The sequence below is a fragment of the Melitaea cinxia genome, chromosome 8 (genome assembly GCF_905220565.1).
Source record: "Melitaea cinxia chromosome 8, ilMelCinx1.1, whole genome shotgun sequence".
NCBI classification, from domain to species: Eukaryota; Metazoa; Arthropoda; class Insecta; order Lepidoptera; family Nymphalidae; genus Melitaea; species Melitaea cinxia.
Genome location: NC_059401.1, coordinates 12,904,860 through 12,932,506, shown reverse-complemented (window position 1 = coordinate 12,932,506; position 27,647 = coordinate 12,904,860). Strand labels below are relative to the sequence as shown.

The 27,647-nt window shown below is 33.5% G+C and overlaps 1 protein-coding gene across 1 annotated transcript; it reads left to right on the top strand.

The window, feature by feature from the left end:
* Positions 1 to 27,647, top strand: LOC123656040 (facilitated trehalose transporter Tret1-like). The gene is made up of 8 exons (XM_045591762.1): positions 1 to 187; positions 373 to 587; positions 3,724 to 3,868; positions 7,162 to 7,300; positions 9,340 to 9,506; positions 18,346 to 18,541; positions 25,022 to 25,205; positions 27,283 to 27,647. Exons 1-8 carry the CDS (start codon positions 1 to 3, stop codon positions 27,463 to 27,465), a joined length of 1,416 nt encoding a protein of 471 aa, XP_045447718.1. The 3' UTR covers positions 27,466 to 27,647.

The following is a 27,647-nucleotide window of genomic DNA, read 5'->3' as shown; positions in this document are numbered from 1 at the left end:
ATGTACCGCGAGACACGCAGCTTCCTGTTCTTATGTCTTAAATTATTTCAGTTATGGCTGACCTTCGGCGCATCACTTGCTTTTCTCATCATCGGCCTTGTCAGAGGATATTCATCATCATCTATACCTTCAATGGAAAGTCTTAATCCGGATATTATACAACATAGCGAACAAAAATCATGGATTGGTAAAGTATTCTTCTTTAATATTAAATAATATCATAATGAGAAGAGATTTCATTTTTTGGTTGTTAGTAATGGATAAATGGTTTATTTGTAATGGATTCTTTTATTCTTGTTTACTTTTAATTTCAAAATAACCATTTCCTTTTATGTTATCCTTATATAATATGCTATATTTCTTACTCTACAGGTGCAATACCACCGCTAGGAGCTTTTTTTGGCAGTATGTGTTCCGGACCTCTGATGCAACGTGCAGGCAGGAAGCGGACATTGCAACTGACAGCACCGCTTTGGGGTGCCAGTTGGCTCATACTCGGATTTGCACCTAACTTTCCTGTTATACTATTGGGACGTATACTGTCGGGTTTTTGTGTTGGATTTGTTTTAGCGCCAGCGCAAGTATATGTAAGTATATTTAAAAAAAATGTTACAGTTTGTTACTGTCTAAATATTTATTATTTCAGCCTGATTTGCACCAAAACAAATATTCTTAAATTCTCAGAGAAATAAGTATAGGTACTATATTAATCTCTGTGATCTTGATCATGTTGCTGACACTGTCTTAGTCCACTCTTTTTGTTGCTTAGAATATTTAATCGTAAGTAGTCATTCTATATTACATAAGTAGAATTTTAGTAATTTTTAACCCTATCCTCCCCATTGTCAGCGAAAGTAAGTGAAACCCTACCAACTTCCCCCTGTGCTTACGTAAACATTGTTATAAATATTGTTAATCTATTCAGAAATAATAAATAAATATTGCTGACGTAACTACCGTCTAAACCATACCGATCCTCAAGTCAATAAAAATAAGCAAAAAAAAGACCGTACTAAATATTTTGATAACTGATAATAATTAGTAAGTTGTAAATCATTAAAAAAGTAAAAACAAGAATTGAAAAAAAAATTAAGCAACAAGATAAAAAAAATACAATCGTATTGATATTTTGCACAAAACTACGTCAATTTTAATGGTTCCTGGTCATAATCATCAAATAATTATATGAGGTTCAGAAAAAAAATAGTCATTTTATTAAATTATACTGTGTTAATAATAAGGTAAAAAAAATAACTTCTTAATTAAATTGAAATGAAAAAGATTCTTTTGATATCAGCAATTCTAGTACATATTCATTAAAAGTAATAATTAAAGTAATAATTGGTCTAATTTTTTAATATTTTTTCGTAATTACTATCGAAAAATGTAGAAGCAATTTGTGATATAAAAATTTGAAGTAATGTTAACATATTCAAGACTTCCATATTATCGTTAATGGAGATAGAGTTATTTATTTTTCGACGTTAAGGTTGTATAAATATCGGTTTTATAAATAACAAGCACAGTCCTAGTGGGTCTCCCCACCGTGCCTCGGAGAGCACATTAAGCCGTCGGTCCCGGTTGTTATCATGTACACCTGATAGCGATCGTTACTCATAGTAGGGAATATATCCGCCAACCCGCATTGGAGCAGCGTGGTGGATTAAGCTCTGATCCTTCTCGTACATGGGAAAGCGAAGAATTAAAGAAATAAGCGAAAAATTACTACTTTTAATTTAATTTTAATGCAGAAAATATTAAAAGGAAGAAACAATGAATTTCTATGTGATGGTCACAGTTTAAATTCACTTGAACTTCTTTGTTCTCTAGTAAAACTATTGTCTTTGTCTGTATGCGATTCTTTTTTCCTTTTCTCATGACCAAAAACCAACTGTTACTCATTAATCTGCTAACTACTTCACTTAAAAAATAGAAAAAAATTACAGCAAATTAAATATTTTTACTGTTTAACATCAGAAGTTTAGATAACAATAACATAGGGCTTTATATCGTGTAGTCAAATATCTGCTATTTTCATATCTGCTTACATTTTGATTCCCGGTTTATATCTGACAGTTAACAGTTGCTCGTATCCTTTTTAATATTGATATTTTCGTTTAACCCCTCTTGTCTATTTCTATGCACATTATCAACCAAAATAAGATTTTGATGTAAATGAATTTACTAGTATTTTACTGTAATAGTTTAATATTAAACTACTGTGTTATTCGAGATTTATATTCTGATTTATATTTCTTAATTAAATATGTTTTTTATGTGACATTTGCGAAATTAACCGTACTGTATTAGGATTACTGAAAGTCATCAAACCTATGAATAACAAAATTTCGAAGATATATATCTTGGTAAGTATATATAGTATATATGCAATGGAACAAATATTTTTTTTATAAAGAATTTTCAAACAGTTTTATAACGTCAGACATGTGTACATAAGCGTTAAATCTAACACAGATGTGGATATCACGGAACAGATGAGTATTGTCAGGTTATGAGGAAGTATATAGTTACTTTCAAGTACAATTATTCAAATGCTCAATTAAACAGAACAGACTTATAAATAGTGCAATATATAAAAAAATAACAAGACATAGCGGCTGTCTTATAAAGATTAATAGCTGACGTATTGTAAGAGTATTACCATAATTTGTGTTTCACGTATCTAAGCTGCAACTATGTACGCGTAGTTCTTTACGTGTTCGTATTGCTTAATATATCTTTGATAAGTTACCAATATGTTTATTAAGTTAAGCCATAGGTACTAATATTATAAATGTTTGAGTTACTCTGTCAATCCTTACGGTATTTGTTTATATTTTAATATAAAGAAATAGATTAGCATTAGATTTTAAAAGATATTTTATATTCCAAAGAAAAAGACAAAAAACATTAAGTTGTAAAGTTAGAAGTATATTTTTAAAGCTGTGTTTTAGGAGTTTTAGGACGATAGTACGTAGAATTTTCGATTTTCCGGTCGAATTAAAAAAAAAACTTATAGTTTTTTCCAAAAATATAAAAACAATAAAAAAAAATGTGAAACCAGTTGTGCAGTTCTCAAATATTATTCCCCAAATATAATACAAATGTGCAATGGACATTTTTTTTCAGATACTTTGTACAAGCCGTTCCATGCGGTTGCTTCGCGTTGACGTTTTTTACGTTCTTGCGAATCTCATAACTTTGAAATAATTTTTTTAATGAATAAATGTATTCACTAATTTTTTTTGACACTATTTTGTCTCCATACCATCTATCAACCATCATAATTATGAATATACGTGTTATGTGTGATATCTATATATAGAGGGTTGTAATGTTGTTTGTCCAATCTTTGAGACTACATAAATCGTTATTCCTTAATATCAATTTAGTGGTAATTGTTTAAATTTTGGGTCATATTGTTTATTTACCAACTGAAAATAGAATAATGTGGCTTATTAAATTCTAATAGTTATTCTTAACATTATGAGGCCTTTCTCCAGAAGTAAAATATTTGTAAAGAGTTGTAGCAAAAGTAAATTGTTAATAAGGGTTACTCGAAATACCTCGTCTTGCAATATCATTGTCAAACAGAAAGTACACTTATTCAAAAACAAATTGTACATAAATTTTATTTGTTTATAGGCTTAATAGCTTTTTATTACAGCTTGATCGGAAAACGTAACTAATAACGTCGAATTATAAATTGAACTTTGTTAACAGGTAAGCGAATGCTGTGATCCTGAAATCCGAGGGAGGCTGGGCTCTTTGCCCACTCTGTCTATGTCGCTGGGTATCCTCATTCCATACGTAGCCGGAAACTGGTTATCATGGAGATATTTGGCTTTCTTCTCTGCTTTATTTTGTGGTAATTTTTAACACTGCATTTGATTTATCTGAACTGAGGCAATATAATTGTATGTTCGTAAAACAAAATAACACCTGTCTGACTGCATTACATCGACAAGCAATACAGTGTGTAAATACGCATTATTAAAAAAAAAAAAATACTTATACATCGCAATAAATATAAATGAGACCACATGACAAGCGCCACCTTTTGTTTAAAAAAATCATCAAAATCGGTCCACGCAGTAAAAAGTTATGAGATACACACAAGAAGAAACAAAAAAATTGAGAACTTCCCCCTAAAAAATTCTACTCAAGCTTTTAAATATTTTTTTTTTTGCATGTTAGTCGATTTAATTTGATTTATGCCGTATGATAATTTAAAAAGTTTGAAAATCTGTGCAATATAATAATCTAACAATCTATCAATATAATAATATTATTATATAAAAATACAAAATATAAAGTGACTAAAATACTAAAACTTCGACATAGGAGGACAGCTATATATTTCTGTTATTTTTTTTATTTTCGACTAGTTACAATACATTCTCATATAATTGAGATGCTCACAGGCAGATTTAATAAAAACCAATTTTTTTTTTGCATTAGCAAGCAGGTTTTTTCTAATAATAAGATTTAAATGAATATAAAATTTATATTATAAAAAGGTGCGGTTTTATAGTTTTTTTGTAGATTGAGCAGAGTAACTACGCCAAAAGTAACACAAATCAAACAATATCTTTATCTTAAACATAAAAATAGCTTATTAACGTATTTTTGGCTATTATTGTCATTTAAATTATAAAGCTTGTTACTGGGGTGGTTGATCTGTAAAACACACATACACACATATATCTCGTTGCTTACTTTACTGATTGACGTCATTATTGTGCAAGATAAATATAAATCAAATAACAAAATTTACACCTCGATCAGAGCTATGTTTGAACAATTTATTTCATGTATTGGTGTAAATAAATATTGATGAAATAATTAAACAAAATCTTGTTTGTGTCTTATTCAGGGTTTTCAAACACAAATGCAATTCTGCAGTAACTTGATATGTAACTTACGTACAATGTTGTGTTGGTGTAACAAACTAACGATATTTTTTTTAACATATTATATTAGTTCCACTTACGTAAGTGTCGTGATTTCATAAAATTAATAATTTGATTAGAAAAAGAGCCTAAGAAAATTTATAGGAAATAATTGTGTTTGCAGGCAAACGAAAAAAAAAAATCGACTTCAATTATATCGACAAGTAATACAACGTAGGTAAACGAAAAAAATAGTCAAGTAAATACGCATTATCAAAGATTACTCTAAAAGTTGTAATCGGATCTCGATGAAATTTAAATGGGACCACATGATAAACATCGGCTTTCGATTAAATTGAAAGTCATCAAAATCGGTATACCCAGTAAAAAGTTATGCGGATTTTCGAGAGATTCCCTCAATTTCTCTAGGATCCCATCATCAGATTCTGATTTCCTTATCATGGTACCACACCAGGGATATTTCCTTTCCAAAAAAAAAAGAATTATCAAAATCGGTTCATAAGCGGCGAAGTAATCCCCAAACATATATATATATATATATATATATATATATATATATATATATATATACTAGCTGTGCCCGCGGCTTCGCCTGCGTTGAAATCAGTGTGTCACAAAGTTTTCCCGGCAAACTTCCAGTGAAACTCTCATCAAAATCGGCTTAGCCTTTCCGTAAACCTTCCTCTTGCCAATGGTGGAGCCCTCTCTTCAATGGTGAAACCGCATTAAAATCCGTTCAGTAGATTTTGAGCGAATTGATCACATACACTTTTGGAGACTTTGTTTTATAATACACTAACGCCGCGATTACGTCCGCGTGGTTATGAAGATATGCATTACTATTAAGATGTTTAACGCAAATATTTTTTTTATTTCAGTCACTTGAAATGCTTATCAAACTGAGTAACTTTTTAAAAGGCTCAATTTAGTATAATTTAATAGTAATTTTTATAAAACCTCTGTATACACCACATTTTTAGTTTTATTTTCAGGCTGTATATGTTTCATACAAACTATCAACCCCAATTAAACCCCCTTAGAGGTGGAATATTGTAAAATCTGTTCTAAGCGGACGTCTGCTAACTATAATCTACCTCCCTGCCAAATTTTATCTTTGTCCAACCTGGATAGATAGACCATCCAGCGGTTTTTGAGTTCTCGTGATGAGTGAGTTAGTGACCTTTCTCTTTTATATATATATAGATTACGATGCATTATTTGGACATCTCCTCGCCATCTATAGAGCATATATATTTTAAATTTCAAGTCTCTTACTGTAAAAACATAAGACTTTCATACAAAATTCCGACCCCCGCTTTATCCCCTTACGGGTCGATTTTCGTAAAATCAGTTCTAAGCGGATGTCTAAGCCATATAAGGAACCTACCTGCCAAATTTCAAGTTTGTAGCTGTTATAGTTTCGGAGGTTTCGTGATGAGTGAGTCAACCTACCATCCGCCGTTTAAACTCCAAAAGAGAGTTGATTTCTAAAGATACATTATTTGGTCACCTTTCTACAATCTATAGAGCATACTGTTTAAAATGTAAGTCTCTTACTTCAAAAACATAGGACTTTTATACAAACTTCCAACCCCCGTTTTACCCCTTTAGGGGTTGAGTTTCGTAAAATTAGTTCTTAGCGGATGTCTACGCCCTATAAGAAACCTACCTGCCAAATTTCAAGTTTGTAGCTGTTATAGTTTCGGAGATTTCGTGATGAGTGAGTCAATCTACCAATAATAATATAATCTAATAATAATCTAGTTAAATGATCTAGTTTTTCATAAAATCCGTTCTTAGCGGATGCTTACGTCTTATAAGGAGCCTACCTGCCAAATTTCAAGTTTTCAGGTGTTATAGTTTTGGAGATTTCGTGATGAGTGACCTTTCGCGTTTATATATATTATAGATACACGGTCGAATTGAGTAACCTCCTCCTTTTTTGAAGTCGGTTAAAAAATAGAGTAACGCTGTATAGTAACAAATATTTTATGTAGTAAAATGATAAGTGGAGACTCTTTCTCCTTCTATGCCTGGTAATCAATGTTTCAGGTTGAATTAATCAATAATTAATGAATCGATAATGTTAAATATAAACCTATTATCTAATACTAGTTACTTTTGGAGTTGCAATTGCGCTAGTTGTTATTCGTCATCTAGCAGATAGGGTAGGTTATTTTGTAAGTTAAAGCACAGTAAATATAAGTAAATTTAGTTATCGTGTTTAACTTTTATATTTTTCTTTTAGCTGCTTTGTTTTTTGTACTACTGCCGTTGCCCGAATCTCCAGTGTGGTTGAAGTCAAGAGGCCTGGACGACGCGCTCGCGATCAAGTGGCTGCACCTCTCTCATCACGCTATAGCTACCGTCAAAAATGATGACGAAGAGTACGTTTTGGTTTTACAATGTATTCTATGCACTTTTTATTTAACAAATCTCTGAACCTATGTACGTCAAAAAGATATGGCAGTTTTATGTATTATGATTACTGTTATAATGTTATTAGTGAATAATTCCCTTTGCGTATTTTTCACCCTAACTGAATCGTTAAAAATATCTCTATCATTTAAGCTTCATTGAGAGTCAATAAACCAACCTATGAATGAGTATTATGTATTTGGTTTTAATTAGAACTTTGTTTTAATCAATGGTTTGATAAAACAACAAATTAAAAAGCAGATATTAATTTATTAATATCGAATAGTCTTTCCTAAGAGGGTTGAAAAATCAATGTTTAAACGACTATAATTGAAACCTATGTAATTGGTAAAGACTTACCACACGTATTTAAATTAAGGGCCAATTTAATTATCCGTTACTGAAGGTTTTTTACCTGCCAAATAAAGTAAATAAGGGCCTGTTCCACCGTTTGCTGATAAAGTTTATTCTGCACATAACTACATAGTGTAAAACAAAGTCGCTTCCCGCTATCTGTGTGCTTAGATTTTTAAAACTACGCAACGGATTTTGATGAGGTGTTCTTTAGTAAATAGAATGATTTCAGAGGAAGTTTTATATGTATAAACATGCATAATATAGTAGAGGAACACTGATAGTTTTAGAGGTTTCTAATGTGATGTCGTAAATAAACACATTTTTAGGCATATATTATATTTATTTATTTATTTTATATTTTATATTTAGTATCAGCATTGCATCCGAGCGAAGCCGGGCGGGTCGCTAGTAGGGTAAAATAAGCCGTTAGTGTCTGTCTAACCTGGGTTAAGAACATACAATTTTCAGATTCACTAAAAGCGAATAGAAATATTCCATTAATTAACGAAAATTCGATGGTGAAAAAGAAAAATACGCCATAAACTTTTATCTATTGGATACTGTCATGCGTTAGATAGCTTTAACGGCAACCGGTAAAACAGGCCTTTACGGTCATAGGTTAGATAGTTACTTTCGCTCGTAAATAAAGTTTAGTTTGCTGGTAAAACAGAAAGAAAACTATCAAACTCTTATCTATTAGATAAAAGTTCCTTATATATTTTTTGTTATTGTTTATTCTTTTATTGTTGTTTGTTTTCCAATAAAGAGAGTTATGAAAAGTATAAAATTGTAATAAATATATTTCATACAGAGAAATACATTTTCGGTCTTAAATCATAACAACACATGTCAGACTCAACTCAACTCTTTCGGCTTAACGCCAAAAACGAGGAGATTTAATATGTCAATTCCAAACATATTAACTGCTGTCGCTTCATTAAACTTATATTTACAAAATTTTGCTAATGGTGCTTATATAACATTGTATATGTTTAAGTATATATGTAAAATTGAAATACAGACGAAACTTATTAGTTGTAGGGACAAATAATAACAGAGACGGGTTTTAAACGTAAGCGTTTTAAGCTCTTGGATGACGAACGGGTGGAACAAAATTATTAATGTAAAACGTAACTTTATTATTGTAGAACTTCTTCTTTGTTACTCGAGATATCTTAATTTTATTTCACATTCATTTCCAGTGACTTTAATTTTCATTGTGATAAAAATTAAATTTCTTAGTTAAGAAAAAATACAAATGCAAAATTTTGCTATTTCATTTCGACCTGTAATATCCCACTGCTGGGCCTAGGCTACTTTCCCCATGTAGAAGAAGGATCAGAGCTTAATCCACCACGCTGCTACAATGCGGGTTGGCGGATATATTCCCTACTGTGAGTAACGATCGCTATCAGTTGTACATGATAACAACCGGGATCAACAGCTTAACGTGCTCTCCGGGGCACGGTAGGGAGACCAACAAGGACTAACAATCAGACCGAAAATAAATATTTGTCCACTCCGCGCGGGAATCGAACCCGCGACCGCCGGTGTTTTAGGTGCCGCCGACACGGCACACGCACCATTACACCACGAGTTTACTATATTAAACATTTACAAACATCTTACATTTAAAAAAAATTCGTTGCAGAAACAATGAAAAAGTGGAGGAACCGAAGAGTTTGTTTACACGTGAAGTATTCTTCTCATCATCCGTAATGAGGCCTCTAATTGTTGGTTTTGCCTTACTTTTCTTCCAACAATTCAGTGGCATTGATGCTGTCATCTTCTTCACCGTCGAGATATTCCAAAAAGCTGGTAATTATTTCATTCAATATTAGTGGCATGTGAAAAAATGCAAATGTAGTGTAGTTATAGCCAATATGTGCTTGTGATAAAAACATGCATTTGAGAAAATATTTTGATAAGATTACATTCGTGTCAATAGGGCAACCATTGTTGTCACTCCTGTAAGAGATATTTATCGTACAAAGATAGATATATCTGACGACAGAACACTAAAGTTTGATAATATTATTTCTTTCTTCTATTTATACGACCTAGCGTGATCTCCTACATTTATCTACGGATCAGATTGATCAGATATGTATGCTTTATCTTTTGTCCAATCACTTCTAATGCGTCATATTTTTTTTAGTATGACTGAGGCTGATTAGGTTTATTAAAATAATACACTCGTTTGCGTTACCCTCGAGACAATAATAGAGCAGCGAAAATGCTAAACGTTTTATGATAAAATCAGTAACTTAACAGAGTTCATCTATTAGTATCAAAGATGGAATTAATGGCTATTCTTGACTTGACTTCAAGTACAAAAAACTATTTTAGACATGATTTTGATACAAAATACCTGCTACTATTGGTAGGGGAGCCCTACTGGGGATTTTGGGAGTTACTCGAGCGCATCAGAATAATATAATGAGGGTAACCTTGCACCTTGTGAAGTACTTCAATTATATTTACATAAAAAATTTAAATGAGATATCTCCTCGCGTTATTGCCTCTACTGGTGAAAAGAGGGCTGGTGCATTTTTGCCCAGAGAATCGACATAGCGATTCAACGGGGAAATGCTGCCAGCATTCTAGGCACAATTCAACGTGGAAATGGTTTGTACCATAACTATCTATAAATATTTAGCTCTTAAGTCTTAGTTTTTAATTGTAATATATTTTGTAAAATAAATAAACTACTTGATCCCTTTTTATGGTATTGAGCGTCTAAGACAAGCGAACAGATTCTATAGACGCTTCGTCTTGAAGTTGTCGTGGTACTGATCCAAAATCTAACAATTGTGTTGAGAAAATTCCTTCATCTGACGGTTTGAAAAAAAATCTATCCCTTCGTATGGTCACACCCACCACGTAAATCGGCAGATTAATATTTACCCGTTATCAGGAACATGTAGTGCGTTATACTATTAACATCTGATTCACTCGAATACCTATTTCTTTGTAACTGACTACAAGCTCTCCCCACCGCTGAAATATACATAGCCTTTTTTAATAATATCTAATCTTCACAGTTAAATTGGTCTCCACTATGCTCGTGTAAATCCACATTTAGCATTCTGACCTTCATTACCATAGTATATAATTTCAATTTCTTAATGTAGACTAGTCTTAATTATAACCAAAATAATTGTGTTTGCTCGCAAACGAAAAAAAAAACGACTTCAATTACATCGACAAGTAATACAACGTAGGTAGACGAAAAAATAGTCAAGTAAATACGCGTTATCAAAGATTACTCAAAAATTTGTAACCAGATCTCAATGAAATTCAAATGTTACCACGTGATAAATACCAACTTTTGATTAAATTAAAAATCATCTAAATCGGTACACGGTATAGATAGTTTTGGCAAAAGTCAAATAATTTTTAGTTTAAACAAAGAATTTAAGTAAAGAAGTAAGAATTTAAGGAAGTAATAATTATGTGTCAGGAAAAATTAACTATCAAATAAAATGTTCTGAAATGACTCGATATTTTTAAATAGCTTATAATTAAGTTTATTAAGATATTTTATTATTCTATACAAGTTATAATTATTAAAGAGAATATTTTTCGTGCAATATTTAAACATCTATATTCATATAATGCATTACAAGTACACATGAAATTATACGTTTTTTGCATGAGCATGTTTTTTATAAGTAATATTACGTAACAATGATATTTGTAGTCCATAGTTCTTTCTTAATTACACATTTTATAGCGCATTGTTTGTCAAATATTAATAACAAAGGAAAGATGTAAAATTGCGTGTATGATGGAGCGATACATTTAGTACTTCCCCGACATTTTAAGCGGATTACAAAGAAAACCTAATGTCTAATGATAATGACACCTCGTTTCTCTTGATTTATTTCATTAAATATATAACATTGTAATGTAAATAATGTACTTTATCCGCCCAAATGTAAATAATGCACGTTAAATATATATGTAATGTAAATAATGTACTTTAACTGCCTTATGGCGTTGCTTATTGTTATGTTTTACGTTTTGATTCGGTACACGTTATAACACAAGAATGGTTTTAAATAGTTAGCGCTATAAAATATTTTAATAATTGTATATATTTCTTTTGTATAGCTCATAACTAAAAAGAACTAGGTTTTAATTTATACTATAGAGATGGGTCGATATATAGCCTGCCGTCTGACGCAAGTTCTCACCGGGCACGGCTGCTTTGGTGAATACTTGTGTCGGACGGCCCAAAGGGAGCCGACGATTGGATGTCACGATTGTAGCGCGGCGGTGGACTCGGCCCAGCACACCCTCGAGGTGTGCCCGAGATGGGCGGCGCTGCGTCGCGATCTGACGACAGTCCTCGGAGGGGACTTGTCACTGCCGAGCGTCATCACCGCGATGCTCGGCGACGACGAGTCCTGGAAGGCGATGGTCTTCTTCTGCGAGACAGTAAAGTCCCAGAAGGAGGACGACGAGTGGATGAGAGAGGAGGCCTCCGTCCGCAGGCAACGAACGGGGATGCGTAGGAGGCGCTACTTAATGCGCCTCCAGTAACGCCCCTGTGCCCGTGTCGGACCGGGATGGGAACCTGGTCCTGCTAAACACAGCGTCGTCGGGATTGTTCAGAGGTGAGCCGGACAGTCCCCGTGGAAGAGAAGTCTGGACTTTTCACCAAGGCCAGCCTGTCGCTGGAAGGATCCTGTTGCATGCAGATCTGGGACCCTCCAATTAAAAGGACTGAAGGCTCCCGCAGGGGTTTTGGTCGGTAGTGCACCCCCAAGTGCTGAAGCCGACATACGGTCTAGGAATGCCTACCCGGGCATCCTGGATATCACATGTAAAAGGGTTCCCCTGCGATAAAAAAAATGGGGCGAGGTATAACAATTAATTTTTTTTTTAATAGACCTCCAACATCAGTCAGGAGTTGTTTACTTATATTCATTTATGCCAGTTCTCGCTTTTATCCTGCTCGTGCTTTCATTCTGCATATTTTATCTATCTTTTATTCCTCGTCATTTATCCGTAGCGTAATCATCAACATATATAATAAAAATGTAACAGGTCGCTGTCTGTGCATTTAAGATATTTTTTTTTTTTATGTCATTAGGTCGGTAAACAAGCGTACGGCTCACCTGATGGTAAGCGATTACCGTAGCTTATAGACACCTGCAACACAAGAAGCATCGCAAGCGCGTTACCGACCCAATCCCCAATCCCCCCAGGAGATATATGAGAAAAATTATTATTGGGACCTTTATCAACGCAAATAGCACCCAAAACAATGACTGTCAGAATTTTTTTCTGATTGTCTGTCTGTTGTGCGCTTGTGCATGCTAATCTCAGAAACGGCTTATCTGATTTAGATGTGGTTTTACTCATATATTGTGACAAGGTTAGCTTAACATTTAGTGTTTGTTTTATGCCAATCGGTTCATAAATAAAAACGTTATTCCAATTTAAAGAATCAAGTTGACCATGTAAAGTCATTATTCTACGCGGACGAAGTCGCGGGCACAGCTAGTCTACAATATTATTTACTTTAATTATAAGCAAGGTAGAAGGAAACAACCATAAGGCACATTTATCATTAACAATTTTTAACCAATGACTATATATACTTATTCTAGGGTTACTCCAGTTTCATTATAAATTTTTAACCGACTTCCAAAAAAGGAGGAGGTTCTCAATTCGACTGTATTTTTTTTTTTATGTATGTTACATCAGAACTTTTGAGCGGGTAGACCGATTTCGACAAATTTTGTTTTAACCAAAAGGTGGTGTGGGCCAATTGGTCCCATTTAAATTTATTTGAGATCTAACTACTACTTCTCGAGTTATATCTAATAATGCGTTTTTACTTGACGGTTTTTTCGTCGACCTACGTTGTATTATACCACATAACTTTCTACTGGATGTACCGATTTTGATAATTCTTATTTTGTTGGAAAAGGGATATCCTTAGTTTGATACCATGATAAGGAAACCAGGATCTGATGATGGGATCACAGAGAAATCGAGGGAAACTCTCGAAAATCCGCAATAACTTTTTACTGGGTGTACCGATTTTGATAATTTTTAATTTAATCGAAAGCTGATATTTATCATGTGGTCACATATAAATTTTATCGAGATCTGATAACTACTTTTTGAGTAATCTTTGATAACGCGTAGTTTCTTGACTATTTTTTCGTCGATCTACGTTGTCTTATTTGTCGATGTAATTGAAGTCGGTTTTTTTTCGTTTGCGAGCAAACACAATTGTTACAAATATTTAAATCTTAACCTAGTCACTACCCTTACCATTACCTACCATTTTTTTATATTAATACTACATCACTTACCATTACTTTTACTACGTGTAACACACTATTTATATCGCTATTCTATAATAAAAAACTGAATAATATAAACAAAATCTAATTTATTTATTTATTTACATGTATTACACATATAGCACTCACAAATATCACATATATTAATTATATATTAGTATTTAATTTATAAAATATTATAATATGTAAATTTATCAAACAAGCATACCTGCACGATACCCGTAGTATACGATTTGACATTAGCTCTTTCCCTCGCATCGAGGTTTGAACAATGGTAATTAATTATAGACATCTCAAAACAGTCTCTGACTTAATTATTGCCGATTTTAAACATTCTAAATTGCATATAGCTAAATACACATAACAAAACATTTTTTTCTTACGTTGGCGTATTGACGTGTTGGCGTATTGGCGTGTTGGCGTGTTGGCGTGTTGGCGTGTTGGCGTGTTGGCGTGTTGGCGTGTTGGCGTGTTGGCGTGTTGGCGTGTTGGCGTGTTGGCGTGTTGGCGTGTTGGCGTGTTGGCGTGTTGGCGTGTTGGCGTGTTGGCGTGTTGGCGTGTTGGCGTGTTGGCGTGTTGGCGTGTTGGCGTGTTGGCGTGTTGGCGTGTTGGCGTGTTGGCGTGTTGGCGCATTGGCGTATTGGCGTGTTGGCGTGTTGGCGTGTTGGCGTATTGGCACATTGGCGTATTGGCGTGTTGGCGTGTTGGCGTGTTGGGGTTTTGGCATGTTGGGGTGTTGGCGTGTGGCGTATTGGCGTATTGACGTGTTATAGTGTTGGCGTATTGGCGTGTTGGAGTGTTGGCGTGTTGGAGTGTTGGCGTATTGGCGTGTTGGCGTGTTGGCGTGTTGGCGTGTTGGCATGTTGGCGCATTGGCGTGTTGGCGTGTTGGCGTTTTGGCGTGTTGGCGTGTTGGCGTATTGGTGTGTTGGCGTATTGGCGTATTGACGTGTTGGCGTGTTGGCGTGTTGGCGCATTGGCATATTGGCGTGTTGGCGTATTGGCGTGTTGGCATGTTGGCGTGTTGGACTGTTGGCGTGTTGGCGTATTGGCACATTGGTATGTTGGCGTGTTGACGTGTTGGCGTATTGGCACATTGGCGTATTGGCGTGTTGACGTGTTGGCGTGTTGGCGTGTTGACGTGTTGACGTGTTGGCACCCCAACATGCCAAAACCCCAGTTTTGGCATGTTGGGGTGTTGGCGTGTTGGAGTTTTGGCATGTTGACGTGTTGGCGTATTGGCGTGTTTAAGTTTAGCGGACAGTAAAAAAAATGTCGATGTTTCCGATTTTAGTAATTTTCCAATATGCAATGAAACGAAACTAATGAATGAAAACTATTGCTAATGGGCGTCAGATGTAGCCCGGACGACGACTACTGACTACTGCGCTCAGTCAGGCGTTATACACATTATATAATTTATATGTCGAAAGCCGGTAGAGATAACTCTAGAAGAAGTCTCTTCCAGCTAACCTGCGGTGGTTGTTTTATTTATTTTTTATTTTATTACTGGACTTTCATTTGGACAAAATCTCTGTGTTGTTACGGCAATAAAATATATAGCCGCCCCCTATCTTCCCGTGGGTGTCGTAAGAGGCGACTAAGAGATAACACAGTTCCACTACCACCTTGGAATTTAAAAAGCCATCCAACTGCTGGATTTCAAATACACAGGCTGAAGACGGACAGCAGCGTCTTCAGTGCGACAAAGCCAGCCCTGCGGTCACCAATCTGCCTGCCCACCGTGGTGACTATGGCAAACACACAGCTTGAACTTGCGGAGGCCTATGTCCAGCAGTAGACTGTATCAAGCTAAAGTGAAGATGATGATGATGATGAACACGGAATCGACTATCTATTTAAGCGTTATATCAAGTCAGTCAGTCAGTCCACTGCTGGACAAAGGCCTCACTGAGTTCGCGCAAGACATCCCGGTTTTCCGCAATATAACAATATATTTATATATAATTACTAGCTGTGCCCGCGGCTTCTTCCGCGTTTAAATCAGTGAGTCACAAAGTTTTCCAGGCAAACTTCCAGTGAAACTCAAAATCTCATCAAAATCAGCTTAGTCGTTCCGTAAATCTTCCTCTTGAAGCCCTCTCTCCATTGGTAAAACCGCATGAAAAGCCGTTCAGTAAATTTTGAGGGAATCGATCACATACACTTTTGGGGACTTATTGTTATAATACACTAACTGTTGCCCGCGACTACGTTCGTGTGGTTATGAAGATATTGCATTACTATCAAGATGTTTAAGTAAATTATTTTTTTTATTTCAGTCACTTGAAATGCTTATCACGCTGAGTAATTTTTTAAAAGGTACAATTTATTAGTTATTTTTATAAAACCTCTCTATACACCACATTTTTAGTTTTATTTTCAGGCTGCAGTATAAATAACCTAGCAGGCGAACTTATAGCTGCTGTATATGTTTCATACAAACTATCAACCCCAATCAAACGCCCTTAACAGTGGAATATCAAAAAATCCGTTCTTAGCGGACGTTTACTAACTATAATCTACCTCCCTGCTAAATTTTATCTTTGTCCATCCTGGATGGATGGACCATCCAGCGGTTTTTGAGTTCTCGTAATGAGTGAGTCAGTGACCTTTCTCTTTTATATATATAGATTACGATGCCTTATTTGGACTCCTTTTCACCATCTATATAGCATACATTTTAAATTTCGTCTCTTACTTTAAAAACATAGGCCTTTCATACAAACTTCCGACCCCCGTTTTATCCTCTTAGATGTCGAGTTTCGTAAAATCCGTTCTCAGCGGATGTTTGCGCCCTATAAGGAACCTACCTGCCAAATTTCAGGTTTATAGTTGTTATATTTTCGGAGATTTCGTGATGAGTGAGTCAACCTACTATCCCCCGTTTTAACACTAAAAGGGAGTTGAATTCTAAAGACACATTATTTAGACACCTTCTCACCATCTATAGAGCACACATTTTAAATTTCAAGTCTCTTACTTCAAAAATATAGGATTTTCATACAAACTTCCAACCCCGTTTCACCCCCTTAGGGGTCGAGTTTCGTAAAACCCGTTCTTAGCGGATGTCTACGTCCTATAAGGAGCTTACCTGCCAAATTTTAAGATTGTAGGTGTTATAGTTTTGGAGATTTCGTGATAAGTGACCTTTCGCTTTTATATATATACGGGATTTATGAACGTCGTTTATGAACTGATTTTGACAATTCTTTTTTTGTTGGAAAGGAGGATCTGATGATGGAATCCTTGAGAAATCGAAGGGAACCCTTGAAAATCGTAGTGACGACTAGTGTGTTTATTAACTTTTTTCGTCAACTTACGCTGTGAAACTTGTCTATATAATTGAAGTCGTTTTTTTTTTCGTTTGCGAGCAAATACAATTATGTTTAACTCACATTTTTCTACCCCCTTTTTTTAAATTAACAATATAATTTTCATATCTAGGAAAATTGTAGCCTGTGTTGACAATGTAATTAGTCGCGGTTAGCGTCGTATGCCCGAAGTGACGGCGATTTATAGTTGCAATTATCACTTAACTTTTATGTTTTTATGTCAGTTTATACAATAGAAAAAAGCACTCAGGTCCGACTTATGTTTACCGGAGGTCCTACATTTAATAACATTTGTTAAGATTATAGTTCAATCAATATCAAGTACTCTTCACACGTAGTCGAGTTTAATAATATATCATCATCTTTCAAAGTAAAATTAAAAAGCAAAAACGCTCGCAGATTTTATGTTTCATAAACTCCAGTAGGAGTCAGTACGAATAATACGAATGTGAAGTACCTACAGACGCGAAACTTTACGATAAATAAATTACTTTGTTCAAATAGGCTTTAAAAGTACCTTTTACCCGTTATTTTTATAAATTATAATTGTACTAGCGACCCGACCCGGCTTCGCACGGTTGCAAAAACTATCAGTGTTCTTCTACTATATTATGCATGTTTTATACATATAAACCTTCCTCTGAAATTACTCTGTTGTACTAAAGAAAACCGCATCAAAATCCTTTGCGCAGTTTTAAAGATCTAAGCATACAGACAGCGGGAAGCAACTTTTTTTTCATACTATCTAATGATTAGTCTTTAAAAACTTAATAAATGGTTAAAATTAACTGCCACTAATTCGAAAAGTAGATTCTACAGAAAAGCATCAGCACTTAACAAAAATAAAACATCGTTGAAGGAAACTTCAATGACTTTGCTATAAATATTTACTTTGTGCATGTAAACCATTGAACAATATAATTATTTAATTTTATTATATGTATGTAAGGGGCGTTTTTTTATGTTTCATTGATTTCAATTTTATAATTTTTCCCAGGGAGTAGTCTAAATCCAAGTGCAGCAACAGTCATAGTGGGCGTAGTGCAGTTGATCAGCAGCGGGGTGAGCACGATGCTAGTAGATCGCTCAGGCCGGCGGCCGCTTCTGCTTATCTCCGCCCTCACCATGTGTGCTTCGATGCTGTCTATGGGCTGTGCATTCTTCTTTGAATTCGAGAAGAACTCATTCCTCGGGTGAGTCTGATGCCAACGAATCATTTTTATTTATGACAGAAAGGAGAATGTGTCTGAGTTATAGTGTGTGGGTATTTATTTTCCAAATTGATTTAATTATAGTTTACTGTGTGGAGTGTTTCATTAATAATAGAGTTTGTATTTGTGTCATGTACCTGTGTATACCTTCATTGCTTCCTATTACCTATGAGATTTATACTAAACTTATATATCTTAATGTTTCGTTGCGATGAAATAATCTAAAAAAAGTCTTCAAAAATGACTATTTGAAGCGATCGTAAAGTGCCTATCGTCATGGATATCAAATTTAAGGAAGCTATTTAAAAGAAATTTTGAAACTACCACGCTATTTGGACGTGTTCATACCGTATATACATTTATTTTATTTTTATCTATTTATTACATTAACATTAACAATATTTAACCTATTATTACTTTTAAAAAAGTATATAAAAATAGCAGTCCACCGGTGGCAGGTTGAAGCCCAGCACGCCGGTAGTTAAGTTTCCAGGCTAAGAAACCCCCGTCTCAATATATATCATCCATGATCATTCATCATAAACGCGTGATAGCTATCATGAATTTTGATGGGGAAAGAATTCGTCAACTTTCAATAAAAATTTACAGATTGTTTCAGTTCAGTTCATCTCTTCTGGTATTGGTTATTGTGGCATATTTTATAGTCCGTATAAAAGATTTTTCTAAACAAACCGGCAAAGTGCCGAGATTAGTACGATGAAATAAAAAAAAAAAAACTTATTAGCTTTATAATCATCATCATCATCATCATTTCAGCCTATCACAGTCCACTGCTGGACATAGGCCTCCACAAGTTCGCGCCAAAAATGGCGTGAACTCATGTGTTTTGCCCATAATCGCCACGCTGGTCAGGCGGTTTGGTGAGCTTTATAATAGAAGTGTAAAATAGCCTGGCTAATAAATAGGCGTTATAATGTGCAATGAAACTTTGGTATTTCGAAGTTTGTAGTTATATGTTTATTGTTCTGAATTTTGAATGACTTATATTTAAATGTTACGTTAGCTCATCACTTTGCTCATTATTATTATTAAAATTAATGGACGTACTACTTTTGAATAATTTGCATGAGTAGGTTGTGATTGTAAAATTGAAAACTATGTAAATTGGACTGGCGTTTTCGGGGATATTAAAATAGTTGAGTAAAAATAGCAGCGAGTCATTATAACGATAATTTAAATATCATTTAGCAGTTTCATTCACAAATAATTCGTTTAAAATTAATTGTAAAATTTTAATTCACTATTTTCATCATAAAAAAATTAAGTATCCATTTAATATCAAGAAAAAATATATTTATTCGTAGTTTTACTAGTTTCTAGACTCGAAACTTTTCAGATTGTTCATTTAGTAATTTGTTTAACTAATTTTTAAATACGCTATTAACGCTCCCCCTCTCTTCCCGTGGGTATCGTAAGAGGCGACTAAAGGATAACACAGTTCCACTACCGCCTTTGAACTTAATAATTGTGTTTGCTCGCAAACGAAAAAAAAAACCGACTTCAATTACATCGACGAGTAATACAACGCAGATCGACGAAAAAATAGCCAAGTAACTACGCGTTATCAAAGATTACTCAAAAAGTAGTTATCAGATCTCGATAAAATTTATATGTGACCACATGATAAACATTAAGTTTTGACTAAATTAAAAATTATTAAAATCGACACACCCAGTAAAAAGTTATTGCGGATTTTAAAGAGTTTCCCTCGATTTCTCTGGGATTCCATCATCAGATCCTGGTTTTCTTATCGTGGTACCAAACTAGGAATATCCCCTTTCCAACAAAAAAAGAATTATCAAAATCAGTACATCCAGTAGAAAGTTATGCGGTATAATACAACGTAGGTCGACGAAAAAACGTCAAATAAAAACGTATTATTAGATATAACTCGAAAAGTAGTTGTTAGATCTCAAATAAATTTAAATGGGACCAATTGGCACACACTACCTTTCGATTAAAAAAAATTGTCGAAATCGGTCCACACGGTCAAAAGTTCTGATGTAACATACATAAAAAAAATACAGTCGAATTGAGAACGTCCTCCTTTTTTGGAAGTCGGTTAAAAAGCCGACCGATGGCGGGATAACCATCCAACTGCTGACATTGAAATACACCGGCCGAATAGCGTCTTCAATGCGACAAAGCCAGCCGTGCGGTTACCAACCCGCCTGCCCAGCGTGGTGACTATGGGCAAAACACAGTAGTTTACGCTATTTTTGGCAAGAAATTGTGGAGGCCTTTGTCCAGCTGTGGACTGCGATAAGCTGAAATGATGATGAAATGATGATTAATTTTTAAATATATAATACATATTGTTTTCTAGTTAATATAGTATTTAGTGAATGATGAGAATCTGCACAGATAAAGAAGATCTGATGACCAATTAAGAAAATAATTGATATAAAATGAATGTGAATTGATCTCAATAAAAAGTCTGATAAAAATAGACCAAAATTATTTAAAAATTAATATTAATGTTATAAGTGACGCGTTGGCGCAAGGGTTATGACACTGGTTTGTGGCTGTTGCCCTGTCGGTTACGGGTTTGATCCCCGCACATGACGAACATTTGTATTGGCCATACTGATATTTGGGGTGGACTGGGTGTTTGTACAGTACTTGTGGGTCTCCCCGCCGTGCGTCGGAGAGCACGTTGAGCCGTCAGTCCCGGTTGTTATCATGTACACCTGATAGCGATCTGTTAGGATGCCGACCCTGTTTGTCTTTTTTTTAAAAAACTACTCTACACCGCTAACTGCTTTATTCAAAAAGATTGGACACAATGTTGGATAATTGACTTCCGAACTTTAATTGATGTCCGATCTACTCGGCGCTCTGAGTCTAACTGACTGTTTTTAAAATAAAATAATATTAACAAAGAAAAGTAGTATTTCAATAAAAGTTGTATAAAATATATAATACTAGCTGGTAAGCGCGACTTCTGGCGTGAACTTGGCCTACGTCCAGCAATAGACTGCAATAGGCTGAAATGAGTGACTGACTGACTGACTGACTGACTGACTGACTGACTGACCCGCGACTTCGTCTGCGCAGGATTAGTAAGTACTTCAAGTAGCTTATTATCTTCTCAATATCTTTCTTTATACCAAAATTTATCAAAATTGGTTCTGTGAGATAAAAATCATATTGTTACTACCAAATGTGCATTAGAAATATATTATCAACTTTTATTGTATTTATGGTTCACTGTTTTTGCGATAATGGCTTACTCATAAAAGATAGATATATGCTGTCGCGGACTTTTTTCTAGGGCTAATTAAGATAAACATTTCTCTTATACATTATTATATACGTGTAGACTCTAGAGTTTTTGCAGCGTGTGCCAAAATAGCTCGCAGGTGGCAGATTTTTTTTCCGACTTACTTGACAATTATCGTTATATTTTGAAAAATTCACACACTATCTTTAAAAATTATAGCCTATGTGTTATTTTAATATATAAGCTATATTATTGTAAGCTTTCAATAAAATCCATTAAGTAGTTTTTGCGTGAAAGAGGAACAAACATGTATACATCCATACATCTGTACATCCATACATACAAACTTTCGCGTTTATTAGTAGGATTATAGATACAGTATAGTTTAAAATACATATTTCTAAATCTTTTTTAAAGAAATATCGAAAATTTTTACTGCGTTACGTTATATTCTGCGACCACATAACGAACACCGGTCAATAACACGATATACAAATAAAAGAAACAAACAGAACAAATGGTTCCTAATAGAATGCTCACGTTTTTTATTTAGTTAACAAGAATGTGTACTATTAGAGTTTTCTTTCAAAAGATTTACTTTAGTTATCGTCATAAAGTTGTTTATATATATTCAATACTTTTGTATGCCCTGTTAATTACAAATGTTTATATTATTAATTTATATAATTTAAGTGACGTTAATTATACATATATATTTACTTCCGCTTAGTGTGTAACTAAATTATCTAATAGATGTAATATTAGTTTGAGTCGTACTTATAAAAAGTGATTAGCGTATTGTAAATAAACAGTCACAAGTAAAAATACCTACTATATGTCTTTTACCGTATGTATTAAAAAATTAATAAAAGTAAATGTAAAAGAATACGAACTAAGTGAAACCGTAAAAAAAATATTTGCCATTAGTTTTTTTATCTAAACTACTTATATACATGATATTGATAATGATTACTGTCATGCATCTAAGTCCGGAAATATTATGAAATTTATTAGATGAGAATGATATGGAACTAATTTACATATATTATGTTTCATAAAAATAGAAAATTTGATGTTTATTATATACTAACGACCCACCCCGGCTTCGCGCAGTTGCAAAAACAATCACGAATCACAATATATTATCACGGGAAGCGACTTTGTTTTATACCATGTAATGATAAATATGCTGTGTGGTTACGGCATTAAAGAATATAGCCACCCTCTCTCTTCCCATGAGTGTCATAAGAGGCAATAACATAGTTCCATTACCACCTTGGACCTTAATTAGATATAACTCGAAAAGTAGTTGTTAGATCTCAAATAAATTTCAATGGGACCAATTGACACACACCACCTTTCGATTAAAAAATTTTTTGTCGAAATCGGTCCACACGGTCAAAAGTTCTGATGTAACATACATTAAAAAAAAAATACAGTCGAATTGAGAACCTCCTCCTTTTTTGGAAGTCGGTTAAAAAGCCGACCGATGGCGGGATAACCATCCATCTACTGGCTTTGAAATAGTGGTGATTATGGGAAAAACACATGAGTTCACGCCATTTTTGTGCGAACTTGTTGAAGCCTATGTCCAGTAGTGGTCTGCGATAGACTGAACTGATGATGATGATGACTGATTAATGATAAATATAGAACATTTATGAATTTTGTTCTTAATAATAACCCAATAGATGACGGCGTTCAATCAAATAGAAAAGTATATACAGAAAAGCAATAGTTTTGTAATAAAGCTAGGTTATACAGATTTTTCAGCTGCTATATACAGTCCATCAAAGAGAAAGTTCTATGTGTGTATTAGCTTATATTCCGCTTCAATAAAAAAATTGCTAGGTTTTGGTTTTACTTTGTTTCAATATACGAGCTTCTCTACTTGAGCCCACTGCTTTAGTAAAAGTGCAATCCAACCGTCAGGTATAAGTACATTATTACTGCTTTAAAATATTACAATGAATTCAATTCTTCGATGAAGTTGTTAAATTTGTTTCTTGTATCAATGCAACAACTTTATTATTTATCTATACTCTATAACAACTGGAATGAAAGCCATCGCTAATCACTTGAACATTAAAACGTATAACTAAATTTCTTTTATTTAGCACATTTAAACGAACGCTTTAAACATGCCTATGTCTGACAGTTTTTAACAGTAGAGAAATTTACTTATTTCGTTTGTTTAACGAGTTATACATTACTAGAACGCTTCGTTTAAACGTGCTATGGATAGTTCTACTCACATTGGCACGTGAATGTGTAGGTGCTATGTGTACGTACACATATGTTTGGCTGTGTGTCTGTATTTTGGAGTATGTAACTTAGATTCATGTGACAGTAATGCGTCAGTAATCATTACAGTGACGCGAGTACTTATTATCTTGTATTCAATTACGTTCAATAAAAATAAGAAAAAAAGATTCATGCAGATCTTTTTTTTTAAATTTGGAATTAAATTAAAAGTCATTTAATAATATATTATTCTGTATGCGTTTGAATGTTTAAAAATATAAAATATATTTATTGATAGCGGAAGTTACTAGATTATAATAAAAATGCTTGACGCACAAAGCACCAAACGACGATTAGAAACATCTTTACTTAATGATAAACTGACACGCTTAAGAAAGGGATTAAAGAATTTTTCATTATTTTCTTTTTAATAAACCTTTTAATAATCTGTTATAATTTACTTCGTTAACCTGAAATATTATATTATTAGAGTTTTAATAAAAAGCAAATTGTTATCTAAATTCATAATTTAATTAAAATTGGGCTTATTGTTTGGAATCCCTTAAACCTAAAGATATTTTTGCCGGCACGTCTTCAAAATGTTTTGAGTAAAATTTTCAAATTTGTTTAAATTTCTTGTTTACTAGCACTTTTCAACGATTAGTATTGGAAATACAATTGTATCAATATATATGAACGGAATATATGTTTATAAGTTAAGTAACGTAAGTAGTGAAAATATATATATCTTAAACGAAACCTATAAAATAAAGTGTAAGTTACAGTATCAATTTTAGGAACAGTAATTAATAAAGTAAGTTAGTAATTACAAGTACACAGGAAGCCACTAGAGATGTTTAGGTACTGTTATCATACGTACTCGTATGATCATGTTATATGAAACTTTTTTTGAACTATTTTTCACTATAAGCTAAAATAAAATTCTAACAAACATAATTTTTGTTGTTTTTTAGATACCTGCCGATCGCAAGCTTGGTGGTGTTCATGGTAGGATTCTCGCTAGGTTTCGGCGGGCTACCGTTTCTGCTGTTAGGGGAACTCTTTCCCACGCACTACCGTTCTCAACTCTCCGCCATGGCGAGTGCCGTGAACCTGCTGTCCATGTTCACCGTCATCAAATCTTACCATGCTTTAGATGTAAGTAGTTTTATTATACGCTAACTGTAACTTCAACTGCGTACAACATTTATTTTAAGTAATTTATATTATGAAACGTTCTGATGTAGTAATGCAGAAGTCGTCTTCACAGTTTCACATTCCATTTCAGCACGCAGCAGATATTTGCGTTTGCACAAATATTTGTTTTGTTCTAGGTGTATATCCTTTGCCCACGAATCCTCGTAACGCACATAAAGCGATCATTATGACTGTTAACGTCATGGAGAATTTAGTGCTAATCCGTGATTGAGCAACATTAAATAATCTAGCTTTTCCTGTATGGAAGGACGACCTTTGCCAGGATAATTTGTGGGAGATTCAATTCAGTTTTATATTGTCCTTCTGAAATCATCCTCTCATTTTACATCTACATTTTTCGCTCCTTAACAAAAGCCTAAATATGAAGTTAGGGATAGCTTAAATATAGACTATACTTCTACGAAGCGTAAGTAAAAAAAACAAATAGAGAAACAGAAATTTTATTTTAAACCTTTTTTTACTTTTATAAAATTTTCGTATAAGGCAATACAAAAATAAAACTAGAAATAATAATCTGATTTACGTTATATTCGTAAATTGGCGACTAAAAATTGTATTTTAGTGCTTGTTAGACGTAAAAAATTTCACGCTGAAATTTACTTTGCTAAATTTTTATTATAAGTACTTACAATTATATTAGAATCAAAAAGGTATTTCAAATATAATTTTCATTTATGACGAAAAATACGACACTAAATTGAACTATGAACATTGTTTATGTAAAAATTAAAATAATTTGATTTAATTTAAGTCCTACTAGAAACTGCCGCAGGAACATTAAAGTGTAACAAATTTTTTATGTCAATGTCACCATAATACTCGTAAGTAGACATAATTTTTTTGATTGCCACCGACTTACAAGTCATCAAACAGCAATGTGAATTTACAATAAAGAGTCCTTAACACTATAATAAAAATCCTTTTAATTAATTTTAATTAAATGTGTTAAAAGACGATTGTAATACTTATTTTTGAAGGTTATGCTTAAAAACGAAGTTTTATGGTGATTTGTGAGAGAAAATACAGTAAACATAAATTATTCGAAGTATTTTAAGCATTTATAATTAATTACTCGGCACATTTTGTTAAGTTCCTCATACTCTTGCTTTTCACTCAAATCTGTTTTGATTGTTAGTTGATTAGTTAAATTAAAAAATAGAAGCAGCAGTTTTATGACGAAGGCTGAAGATTTTGAGAAAACAAGTATCGTCTATACATATTTTTAACTAAGCTCTGGGGGCTCGTATCTGCGTGTATCCAACCCTAATGTTTGGATTTTAGTTTTACGATTTAATCACTTCAGATTGCTTATGAGCTTTTCAGACTAATTCCAAAAGATTTTTTTTTAATTTTTTAAACCCATTAGGTTTTTTAAGGAAGTCTTTGTTTGAAATTATTATAGCCTTCTTTTTTTGTGGAGTTTACCTGTATTTTATTTCGAAGTCATTAAAAGATAACAACTTCACTGTATTTTAATGATGCCAACGAAATAATTTCACTTGATATACTGGAAATTTGAATTTAAAACCAGATTAATATTATAAAAATTCTAATGAAAAGACAAATAAATTCTTAGATTGGGAAGAGTAATCGTGACCGGTAGCAATAAAGGAAGAAAGAAATGTACAAAGGAAGTTTCGTTATTGAAATGATTTGGTCTGTTAAATGTCGTTTGCTAAAAAGGATATGAAAATGATAAACAAGTGATAAAATTACCATACATTTTGATATATATTAACGAATTGATCAATCGCCTATTTTCTTATCTAGCCTTGATTCGGAGAACTAGACCAAAGTTGTAGTACATGTAAATATATGATACAATACATCGTATTATTAAGTTAGTTGTAAAAGTACGTCGTTTGTTTAGCATCAACTAAAAACTGCTACATAGAATTTAAAAAAATGTATGAGCAATTATTGCTAAATCAGTTTTCAAAGTTACCACCTAAAATGATTAGTTTATAAAATTATAATTTCGATAACATTTAATTACATTTAATTTTCATTATTTCAGCGTGTTCTTACGTCAGCTGGTACATTCTGGATGTACTCCGCTTTCTGCGCCGTGGCCTTCTTCTTTGTGATATTCATGGTTCCGGAAACGAAGGGCAAATCACTAGCAGAAATAGAACAACATTTCCGCGGCAAGAAAACTAAGGAACCTGTTAATTTACAATCAGTTCAATCTAAATTTTAGAACTTTAATTTTACTTTTAACGCTTTAAATACGCTGTTTTTAATATTCAAAAGTATTCATAGCCTAATCTTAGTGAAAAAGAGTTTTGTCTCGTCATGGGTCATATTAACTTATTAAAAATAATTTTTATCCAGATAATTTACGACAAATTCGTAAATATCATAAATAAAATTATATATATA